This window comes from Daphnia pulicaria, chromosome 1, assembly GCF_021234035.1.
Source record: "Daphnia pulicaria isolate SC F1-1A chromosome 1, SC_F0-13Bv2, whole genome shotgun sequence".
Taxonomy (NCBI): domain Eukaryota; kingdom Metazoa; phylum Arthropoda; class Branchiopoda; order Diplostraca; family Daphniidae; genus Daphnia; species Daphnia pulicaria.
Window position 1 is genome coordinate 11,189,871 of NC_060913.1, and position 10,589 is coordinate 11,200,459.

At 42.3% G+C, this 10,589-nt stretch overlaps 3 protein-coding genes across 6 annotated transcripts; 1 reads left to right on the plus strand and 2 right to left on the minus strand.

Annotated features, from left to right (window-relative positions):
• On the minus strand, window positions 1-2,001 carry LOC124336334 (SKI family transcriptional corepressor 2-like). Its single transcript, XM_046790141.1, has 5 exons — window positions 1,870-2,001; window positions 1,695-1,808; window positions 1,412-1,634; window positions 1,183-1,351; window positions 1-1,062 (listed from the first exon to the last, which is right to left on the minus strand). The coding sequence occupies exons 1-5, from the start codon at window positions 1,999-2,001 to the stop codon at window positions 174-176; spliced, it is 1,527 nt and encodes a 508-aa protein (XP_046646097.1). The 3' UTR covers window positions 1-173.
• Window positions 2,002-3,594: 1,593 nt separating this feature from the next.
• On the minus strand, window positions 3,595-5,963 carry LOC124320817. Its single transcript, XM_046783716.1, has 6 exons — window positions 5,705-5,963; window positions 5,507-5,634; window positions 5,264-5,448; window positions 5,152-5,200; window positions 4,513-4,624; window positions 3,595-4,450 (listed from the first exon to the last, which is right to left on the minus strand). Exons 1-6 carry the CDS (start codon window positions 5,887-5,889, stop codon window positions 4,027-4,029), a joined length of 1,083 nt encoding a protein of 360 aa, XP_046639672.1. The 5' UTR covers window positions 5,890-5,963; the 3' UTR covers window positions 3,595-4,026.
• On the plus strand, window positions 4,383-10,267 carry LOC124320816 (phosphatidylinositol 3-kinase catalytic subunit type 3-like). Of its 4 annotated transcripts, none has more exons than XM_046783714.1 (17): window positions 4,383-4,469; window positions 6,330-6,436; window positions 6,502-6,690; window positions 6,756-6,912; window positions 6,973-7,245; window positions 7,314-7,607; window positions 7,681-7,866; window positions 7,960-8,132; window positions 8,192-8,365; window positions 8,434-8,530; window positions 8,603-8,727; window positions 8,822-8,950; window positions 9,019-9,233; window positions 9,303-9,452; window positions 9,525-9,768; window positions 9,841-9,877; window positions 9,948-10,267. In XM_046783714.1, the coding sequence occupies exons 2-17, from the start codon at window positions 6,354-6,356 to the stop codon at window positions 10,140-10,142; spliced, it is 2,721 nt and encodes a 906-aa protein (XP_046639670.1). In that variant the 5' UTR covers window positions 4,383-4,469; window positions 6,330-6,353; the 3' UTR covers window positions 10,143-10,267. The 4 variants fall into 4 exon arrangements, with proteins under 4 accessions (XP_046639670.1, XP_046639669.1, XP_046639668.1 ...); XM_046783713.1 differs by having other exon boundaries at window positions 4,384-4,469; window positions 6,258-6,436; XM_046783712.1 differs by lacking the exon at window positions 4,383-4,469 and adding an exon at window positions 6,050-6,165 and having other exon boundaries at window positions 6,258-6,436.
• The last annotated feature ends 322 nt before the right edge of the window (window positions 10,268-10,589 follow it).

The window sequence follows — 10,589 nt, forward strand, 5'->3', positions numbered from 1 at the left end:
GAGAAACATCAACTCTATATATAACAATGTGTAAGCTTTGATTACGTTTCACCTTGCTATTAACAGAAAAGTCAAACATGGGTGACTAGATCGCTGATATATAAGAGGACATATGACACACACGCCTATACAAATACAGATTAAGGTCTAAATTGGAAATAATTGAATCAAAACTAATTATTCTCAAGGGCTGGATCGGTGGATTCGACGTCGACGAAAGCCTCGGCTTCCTCCTCTTCGGTCGGGGAATTATTATTCGGTTGATGGGATTTGGAGTGTGTGTCGTCCATTCCACTTTTCTGGGGTGCAGAGTTATTGCTGGCGATGATGGAGATGCTGGCTGGATTGATCCGGGGTTTGTTGGTTACGAGTTGCTGCCACCCGCTGCTGCCGGAATGGTTCATCATCAACGAGAATTGATCCGATTTGTTCATTAGGTAATTGTAATAACTGTAGGGATTGAACGGAAGTGGGTTCAAATAGGGCGACCAAAAGCGTCCGCTCCCCGTGGCGTTCCACATGGTCATGCTGTAATCCTGAGTGGGTGCTGGATCGGTTGCCGGTTTATTGGCCAGCAGTGATCCAGCAGCGGCCGTTGGCATGATGGAATTCAAACGGGCAAGCAATGATTGGGACTGAGCTGGATGGTGGTAGATTTGTGGAGTCAATGGAGAAGGTGCAGGGATGAGCGGAACGGGCGGGCTGCTGGAAGTGCTGGACGTTGTCGCCACCGCCGCTGGAAGGTTTTCTGGTGTTCGAATTTTAGGCAGATGCTGCTGCTGGCCGCCATCGAATTTCGGCCTCTTGCTGTGACAGGGATTTTTGGTAGTTTTGGTGACTTTGGCGGCAGGTACAACAACTTCTTGGCTGGATTTGGCGGAGGCTTCCGCACTGGGACCACTTTGATTATTCGACGTGCTGGTGACGACGGATCCTGCGTTATTTCCACTTCCGCTGGCGACTCGCTTCCGGCTGCCTCCGTTGAACATGGCTTTGACATCTTCCCAGGCAAACATCACTTGATCCGGTGGTGATCCAGTTAAATGGATGTGTCTCCGCCACCTGAAAATTTGGCCCATCAAAATAATATCTATGTTAAGTCTCGAGAGATTTTAACGCATTATTAGGCCTAACTACTACATCAAATGAGAGTTTGTTATACAATTTTTGGGCTCAACTTACGAATTGAAATTGGCGGCGTCTGGTTGGATGTATTTAGCGTCGGGGAGACTTCGATGCGAGTGGAAAATGAATTTGTTGGGTGAGAAGAATAGACTGCAGTAGAAACATTTGATGCATTTGGCTCGTGAGGAATTGTATCGAGATGGAAGAAACGCACCCCGACAACCCCCTAAATCATTTCGTTCAATTATGAAATTCATCAAACAAAATTTTAATTCGAAATTCTTACATGCACAGCAGTGACTGACGTCGAATGCAAAATTTTCCGGTAATTTCGGTGGGCTGTGATCACCGAGAAAAGATTTGCAGAGACGTTCGGCTTCACGGCGAGTGATCATTCCGCATCGGCGTGAAGTGACAGGCATAGCTCCCGCCCGTCTCAACAGTTCTAACTGGACTGGTGTACATTGAGCGCAAGTGATACCCAAAGCTACACGCCGATTGTGAATTTCCTGCGTAATTACATCATTTTATTTTATAGTCGCTTATACATTGGGAAATATAACACTTACATTGTAAGAATAGTCTTTCAGCAGCGTCGATGATATTTGTGCTAGACACAGTCGCTCTTTGGTTTCCATCATCAACGAGACGATCGGAACACCGTACAGGATGACCGTCCCAATCTTTTCATTCAATACAATTACAAAATGGCTTTGCATTAATAATGTCATATTTGGATTTTACCTGGTTATTGGACTGACGGATTTGCTCCTCCAACGCTGAACTGTTCAAAAGATCCTGATTCGAGTTGGATTCCGAGTCTGGTGACGAACAATTATACGACGATTGATGAAACGAATTGGAATTACTGTCCATTTTCTAAATTTAAATTTTTGGGGATTCTTGACGAAAAAATGATGAACCGGTTGTTGTAGAACTTTTGGAACGGAAATTCACTTAGATTGTCGGTTGAGTGACATGTGCCAACCAGTATTTATAGCAGGCACCTGGAATAGTCGAAAAGTCAGGCCGCCGCATATTGTGTGGATCATGCGCCTAAGAGACCCACTTCCGCAGCAGAGTTATTCCACCAATAGTTAAACAGCAAGGAAAAAGCTGTCCATACATAGGGGGTGGAGTTGACTTGCCTAACCCCCAAAAAATGAGGAACCATTGGGCGTACACACAAGATCCAAGTCGTATAGATACAATAAGAGATCTTGTTGACTACTACACCGTACATAAACCTTAATCTGATCATTCGTGAGGCATTTTTTTTTCTTCTTCCGAGTTTGTTATATTATAGACCGGGGGGGTTGCAGCTGGCTCAGCTTTATATTCTCCGAGCAGCCCTAATAGGGACATTGGCAATGCAAACACGTGACGTGGTGTGTGGACCAATCTTCTCGCGTTGCTGCCGTATAATAGAGTGACCCTCCTTTTTGGTTTCCTCACCAGCAAAGCCCATTGTGACCAACGCCGTGTGTGTAATTTAACTAACTGTGTTTTTTTTTGTTTTTTTTTCTGGTGTCACCAAACAACGCACGTCGGCGATCTTGATATATCATATAGCTACGGTATAGGATCAAAATTGAATAGGGTGGTAGCCACAACGACGCAATGACCAAAAAAGTGTGGCAGGCGTGTCCGTCTTGTTGGGTTTGTGATGTGTAGAAAACTTTGTTAGCTCCTCCTTCGCATCTACTACGTGTGATGTGTTGGCTAAAATCAGGAAACAATTTCTTTGGGGAAAAAAAAACAGCATTAACGGACTGTTCATTGACTTTTGCTTCATTGCACTTGGAGGCAGTAGACCTCCTACACAATTATTATCGAAGATCTAGCTACTTTATCTTGGTATATTATAGTTACACAATACAGGGAAAATGACAAGAATTAATTTAATTTTTTGTTTCAAAATGAATTTTTTATTACACTTATATAAATTTTTAAGAAATGTTTTAACCAAGAACCGAGTAAGGCTAAATTATTTAAAATTTTGAAAAAGAAAATTTTGAAAAATGGTGTTGCTGATTTCAAGAATGGCGTGCTAAAAAGGCGAGACTGCCTTCAAATTTACTAGGTGTTGGTTTTATGATAGAAAGTACTCGTGTAAGCAATCAGACAGTGTTACAGCGGATGACCGACACGCTACTTTGAGCAGAACCACACTGGCTAAATACATTTTCTCAAAAATCTTGTGATTTCCGGAAACTTTAATGGATGTCAGCTGTTAAACTCACAGACCACAATTCCGTGGTACTTTGGAACGACGAATTTGTAAGGCTTTACTCAATGTACACGATTCCAATCCGATTTTAAAGCCGGGGGCTTAGGACTGAGAATGTGGCTAATTCCCATGTAACCTAATGTTCAATTTCAAAGCTCTCAGCATTTAACGGTGAAAATAATAAAAATTTTCCAGGGACTTTCTCGATTACTTGTGTTGTCTATGAACGGCATAAAATGTAAGGATTATCAATATATTAACCAGACTGAAATATGAATACACAAAACAGACTCAATATATAATGGTATGAGGATAACGTGTGAGCGTATGTCATGCGACTTGATGGATTCAGCGCACGGATGTGACGAAAGATAACAGAAAAAAAGAGTATCGTAATTAACATAATCAAAACATAATAACCGACAGCCTAACTTATCAGAATCGAAAATAGCTGTCGTTATATATCTAAGGCATGATAATGTTAGATTCACAAGAAATTTACCGAAACACAGAATCAGTATTTGTGGAAGCATACCAGCAGAGTGGAAGAGATTGAAATACATTCAGTAGTACATTCAGTTTTTAAAAAAGATCATTTTGGGAAAAAATGACATGACAAAAAATGACGAAATCTCTGTAACAAATGCTAACAAAAATATTGGCACTGCAACTTATTTATTGTCCACTCGGTCGTCTTCGTGCTCGTTTTCGATTTCTTGATCTTCAGGTAAATTGTTGTCGTCGTCGGCTTTCTTGTTCATGACTCGAGCTTTGAAGTTGCGGAACCGCGGGTTGGTATCTAAAAGTTGGGGTTCTTCATCAAGGTTTTCACCTTGAGAATTGATAAGATTCGGTTCGTTGATTACGTTGTCATTGACCTCCTTGGAACTTTCGGCTGCATTCGCAATGTTCTTATCTAGTTCGCCAATGTCCATTTCTTCTCGAATTTCCTTGAATTTGGTCTCGTCGTTCTCTGCTTCTGGATGTTCCACCACGTTCTCCTTGGGATCAACCAGTTCTAATTCTTCTTCAGGTTTGACAGCTACAGCATTCTCTTCAATCTGCGGTCTTCCGACTACTGGTTCATTTTCTTGCCTGAATACAAGACAAAAAGGTTAGCCACGAGGAATTTGAATTCTAATCAATTTACGAGTTACCGTTTTTCAAGTTTCTTATCGTCGTCGTCGTCCTTTTCGCTGTTGGGTTTCGCCAGAACGAGACTAGGATCGGCGGGAGGGGCTGCTGAGCTACTGCTTGCAATTTTTAGATCTAGGCCAATTGTAGGAGATGATTTAATATTATTATTTTTTTAAATTGGAAATCTTTATTCGGCCATAAATATTAAATTGGAAAATACAATAAATGGATGACGGTTAAGTTGTCATAACACTACACAAAACTCTGTGCGAAATTGCATAAAACTCCCAGAAAGCCTAAGCGGAAAATTCTCGCCACGCAATGTAAGAGATTCAAGATAGCAATATTTTAGTTTGTCCTTGGGAAAGTTTAGCGGCACGTGACGTTTTGCTCGATAAACTGCATTATGTGGTGAGGTTGGCGACACTAAATAATGGTCGGGATCGCTGTACGTTCGGGGATTCTTGGGGTAGTAATGGAACCCCATGGAAGATCATGCCCTCAACAGCTGGATCATGCACGCGTATGCCGTTAACATGGGTTGATATTATGGCGGGTGCACGGCCCACTACATATCACATATTGCAGTTTACATTACCAAATTAGGTTGATGATAGTGACATCATATCATTTTACAAAGCTATTATTACGATACTCACTTGAAAGGAGGCTGGTTATGTTGTGCACACTATGAGGATCAGCTTGCAACTAGTAGTATAAAATTGAAATGATTAGTTTTCATTATGTAAAAAAAACTTAAAAAACTATTACCTTTTTAATAAGGTCTTGTGCTTCACTTAATTTTGATTCCTTGAGTGAAATATCTTGTGAGTAGGTAGCAACCTGCTTTTGCAAATCTTGCAACTTTTTCAATTTGTCTGCTATATCTGTTTTGAACTTTTCAACTTCTGCTTCTGCATTTCGTACTTTGTCCCGCCATTGGGACCCTTCCACACCTATATGGGAATTGAATTTGATACTTTGGTACAAAACGTAAAATTGTAAAATGCACACCTTGAGCTGATATAAGGTTCTCTTTCTGTTGCAGTTCAGATTGTAGCTTTGCATTTGCTTTCTGCAGATCGTTGGCTTTTTTCACCATGGCCTGTAGCTCATCCTCAAGATCCCTTTGCTTTCGAGTACTAAAACATTGGAAAACAGGAAAGATGATTAGAAAAATACATGACTGATCAACAATTTGACAATTCATACCCAATGTTGAGGTTGTCCTCGAGTCGTTCAATTTTGACTTGCAGGTCGCTATTTTGAGTTGAAAGTCCCCAGTAACTGAAGATGGCAAAACCCGCCAACGCTAATCCTATAAGAACAAAAGTCCGCGATCTGAAATGTACGTTTCTCATGTTTTCGCCGAGATGGGAATGATTTCCCTTTGCCATGTCATCAAAAAAAAACTTCGAATTTTTTGAGCGACCCCTTCCTCTAACTTTATTTTGTGGATGTAAAAAACTAGATATCGATTCGTAATGGGAAAAGGAGGAATCGATTAAGTTAGCCCTCTGGTGTTACGATATCTAACAATTTTGTTTCGTCTGCTAGTGAAAGGAGACTGAAGTACTGAAGGAATATGGTTGTTATTGAAGTGATTGCGATTTAGCGTGTTATCAGATGGGTTGAGTACGCAATAGATAAAGCGAAGCAATTACAATTTTGTGGTAATACTCTTCGTCCAAGTTTATCTTCGTTCGTCTAGTTTACTATGAATGAATTCAACTGCTTTGTTTTTTTCGACCATCTGTTCGATTAGTTTAGGGGGAGTTATAAAGCAAGAATCATTTCCAGACGTTATTTGCATCTCGTTCGTTTAATGAAAATATAGACAGATATCCCAAGTGTCTTCAGGATGGCAGAGACTGGGACATCAGGAACCACTCGCTTCCACTACCTCTACAGCTGTGATTTAGACATCAACATTCAGATAAAAATGTAAGTAATCTTGCCTCCTTGTTAATAACGAGTATTGATCTTATCAACACACTGTTTGCCTGCAGAGGCTCACTGGAAGGTAAACTGGAGAGGCCAACTTATGAAGATTTACTGAAGGACCCATTATTGAAGCATAGTGGCATTTACCAAGATACTTGTCCAGAGCTGTGCATTAAAACTCAAATCTGGGCAGACAATGAACCCAACACATTGCCCATTACTACGTCGTATAAATCATTCACTACAAGATGGAAGTAATTACATTTATTCGTGTTAATTTGTGATGTTAGCATCATAGTTTTTTTCTATTCCATTCAAGTTGGAATGAGTGGATCAATCTGCCCATGAAATACTGTGACCTGCCTAGAAACTCTCAACTTTGTTTGACTATTTATGAATGTTGTGGGCCAGGGAAATATGTCCCTGTTGGTGGAACTACACTGCCTCTATTTGGAAAACTCGGCGTTTACAAACAAGTAGCTTAATTACAGTTAATTTTCAACGGAATGAAACTAAATGTTTTTCTCCTATATCAGGGTCTTCATGACTTGAGGATATGGCGGAACCAAGTTGCTGACGGCAACCTACCCAGCAAAACCCCGGCTAAAGTAAAGGATTCTGGGAACGAAGTGATGGAAAGTCTGTCGAAATTGACCAAACGTCACCATACTGGTCGTATACCGCAGTCGGATTGGCTGGATAGATTAACGTTCCGCGAAATTGAACTCATTAACGAGCGTGAAAAGAGGACGTCCAATTACATGTATCTCATGGTAGAATTCCCCCGATTAGAGTATCATGGTGTCGAGGTAAAATGTGTAAAAACGTATTCGAATTTGACTCGCTAAACTGACTCGCCAATTTTTTATTTGTGTAGTACACCGTAGTCTATTACGAGAAAGGTGGTGACGATATGATCACGCAACTGACTCAATCCGAGTACGCCGTGTTGAACGACGACGAAATTCTACTGGAAAATGTGATAGAGGGGAAACACCATAAATTGGCCCGATCCATCCGCAGTGGCTTAACCGATCGCGATTTGAAGCCCGATGCTGGAACGCGTGATCAATTACACGCCATCGTCGATTCACCACCGACCAAAACGCTGGCTTCAGAAGAGCAGGATCTAGTGTGGCGTTTCCGGTTCTACCTGTCCAACCAGAAAAAGGTATAACTATCAATCAACTCTTGTCACACCGAAAAAATCCGAACAATTAACGTTTTTTTCTTTTTATCTGAAGGCGTTGACCAAGTTCTTGAAATGTGTCAAATGGACCTCAATGTCTGAAGCCCGTCAAGCCGTGGATCTAATGAATCGTTGGGCCCCAATCGACCCGGAAGATGCCCTGGAATTGCTGGGACCAAATTTCACGTATTCAACGGTGCGAAAGTACGCCGTCTCTCGGCTGTCGCACGCTCCCGATGAGGTATCAAAGGATCAGTCCGTCATCCGTGGGGGTCAAATCTCTAATCTCTTTCTCTCCCATGTTTGAACGTGATATCAACTCACAAATAAACAGGATTTGCAGTTGTATCTGCTCCAGTTGGTACAAGCGCTCAAGTACGAGGATTTCGACGAGATTTGCGCTGGTCTTGATCCCCGCTCGCTGATGCTTTCTGTCCGCAGTTTCAACTCGGCTGATAGCTTCCCGTCACCCGAAAAAGCTGGCCATGATCTCTCCATTGACGAAAGGTTTGATTCATGTCGCTATTTGGGAATTTTCTCAAAAAAATTATTGACTTTATACGCAGATTCAACTCTGAAATGGAGAGTCCAGTTCTTGAATCGTCTCCTCTGCTTTCGGCCGAGACGCCCACGCCAGTTCGATTCATTAATTCTGAATCGGGAGAGTATTCGGTCGATTTGCCCACATTTCTGATCCAACGAGCCTGTGCCAATTCTGCCTTAGTCAACTATTTTTACTGGTCTGTAATTTGACCACCATTTTCCCAATTCTCTATTGTTGAATCTCTTTTTTTTTTGTTGTTGTTAGGTATCTAATGATCGAATGCGAGGATCCGGAACCGAACGTGAAGCATGACGCCCGAGTCCGTGAAATGTATTTGGTGGTAATGAAAAAATTCTTACAGGTAAAAAAAAACTCTACAATGCAAAATAAAAAAAAAAGGTCTAGCAGCTAGCAACTTTCTGTTGTGGTTTAGGCCTTGGCAAAAGGTGGAAAAGAGTGGCGCCGTCGCCGGGCCATATTGAATCGACAGCAGCAGTTCCTTGACCGACTCGTGTCCCTAATGAAAGCCGTGGCCAGAGAGAGCGGCAACCGGAAAAAGTATTACTATGCTGCTGCTGCTGCTGCTGCTGCTGCTGCTCCATTTGCCCAATTCCCATTTTTTAAAAATGATTTATATATATCCAATCGATAGGAAAATGGAACGACTACGGACTCTATTAGCCGATCGGGACTTTTTCAAAGGAGGGACATTTTTAGAGTTTGAACCACTGCCGTTCCTGCTGGACCCTGAGCTTTTGATCAAAGGCATCGTAGCGGAAAAGTAAAGTCGGATCAATATTTTATATGATTCACCGTTTTTGATCGATCTCTGTGTGATGCATTTGGTAGAGCTACATTATTCAAATCCCAATTGATGCCGGCCTGTCTGACGTTTTCGACGGTGAGCGGCCAAGAGTACGTGGCCATATTCAAGCACGGTGACGACTTGCGTCAGGACCAGCTCATTTTGCAGATGATCTCGTTGATGGATCGACTCCTCCGACGGGAGAATCTTGATCTCAAACTCACACCTTATCGTGTCCTGGCCACCTCATCCCGACACGGTCCGACTTGTGTCAAATTTCTTATTTTCTTCTTCAGTTAAAATGATGTCAAAGATTTTATTTATCCAGGATTCGTCCAGTACATTGACAGTGTCTCTGTCAGAGAAGTCAGTGATACGGAAGGAAGCATCTTGAACTTTTTCCGAAAGTACCATCCGTCCGAGAGCGGACCGTACGGAATAGCGGCTGAAGTCATGGACAGTTACATCCGAAGTTGTGGTAAGTGGCATTCATTCATTCATTCGTTGATTCCCTTTTTATATTAACGTACCCGTCGATCCTCTTTTTCAGCTGGCTATTGTGTCATCACGTACCTTCTCGGCGTCGGCGATCGCCATCTGGATAATTTGATGCTGACCAAGTCGGGCAAGCTGTTCCACATCGATTTCGGCTACATCCTCGGACGCGATCCCAAGCCTTTGCCGCCCCCGATGAAGCTCAGCAAAGAGATGGTGGAAGCCATGGGCGGAGTTCATTCAGAGCACTACACTCAGTTCAGGAAACTTTGCTACACCACTTTCCTCCATCTGAGAAGGTTCAACCTTTTATAATTGAATTAATAATGGGGTTTGTTTTTCTATTCATTCATTTTTTAACGATTATGCAGACATGCCAATTTGATTTTGAATCTCTTTGCTCTGATGGTAAGTCCTCCCGTTGTGTATAAAATGAGGTGTGTGTGTGTGTTGGTGATTTATATTCATATCGCCTTAGGTGGACGCCAGCGTGCCCGACATTGCCCTGGAGCCGGACAAGACTGTACGCAAAGTGCAGGACAAATTCCGTTTGGATTTGAACGACGAGGAGGCGTTGCGTTACATGCAGAACCTAATTGACGTTTCGGCTGCCGCTGTCATGGCCGCTCTAGTCGAACAGCTGCACAAGATCGCCCAGTACTGGCGCAAGTGATACGCCTCTCTTCTCCTTTTTGTGTGTGGGAAAAAATTCTCCTTTTTTTGTTTGTTTATTTACAGAAGAAAAGAGACAAGAGATGGCGTTGTCTGCTGTGAAATAATAAAAATTATTATCAAATATACATCCTCCCCTCTTTTTTTCCCCCCCAACAGAAATATACAGGCGCTTCATCATATGTACTAACACACACAGTAGTAGTTTTTCTTTTTCTTTTTTAGGTTTTCCTTTGTGCAGCAGCAGTAGAGTGCGCCCGGTGCTGGTCGAGTGGTGGCTGTGGGAGTTTTTAAGGATGGTGAAGAGTGGGTGGATCAAACGACCTCCAACCACCACCGGTCTATCCCCCCTCCTTTCCTTTTTATTTTTTTGGCAGGCTATTGTTATTATCGTCAAAGTGCGTGTGCGACACAGTATGTGTGTGTGTGTGTGTTACACGCGCGCCAA

Bases quoted from the DNA above. Each gene is read 5' to 3' on its own strand.
- LOC124336334 (XM_046790141.1), bottom strand. From the start codon at position 2,001: ATGGACAGTAATTCCAATTCGTTTCATCAATCGTCGTATAATTGTTCG. The intron at 1,809-1,869 runs GTAAAATCCAAA...TTGAATGAAAAG, and splicing joins TCCGTCAGTCCAATAACCAG to ATTGGGACGGTCATCCTGTA. The intron at 1,635-1,694 runs GTAAGTGTTATA...GTAATTACGCAG, and splicing joins TGAAAGACTATTCTTACAAT to GAAATTCACAATCGGCGTGT.
- LOC124320817 (XM_046783716.1), bottom strand. From the start codon at position 5,889: ATGGCAAAGGGAAATCATTCCCATCTCGGCGAAAACATGAGAAACGTA. The intron at 5,635-5,704 runs GTATGAATTGTC...CCAATGTTTTAG, and splicing joins GAGGACAACCTCAACATTGG to TACTCGAAAGCAAAGGGATC. The intron at 5,201-5,263 runs GTAATAGTTTTT...TTATACTACTAG, and splicing joins CACAAGACCTTATTAAAAAG to TTGCAAGCTGATCCTCATAG.
- LOC124320816 (XM_046783714.1), top strand. From the start codon at position 6,354: ATGGCAGAGACTGGGACATCAGGAACCACTCGCTTCCACTACCTCTAC. The intron at 6,437-6,501 runs GTAAGTAATCTT...GTTTGCCTGCAG, and splicing joins ATCAACATTCAGATAAAAAT to AGGCTCACTGGAAGGTAAAC. The intron at 7,867-7,959 runs GTATCAAAGGAT...ACAAATAAACAG, and splicing joins TGTCGCACGCTCCCGATGAG to GATTTGCAGTTGTATCTGCT.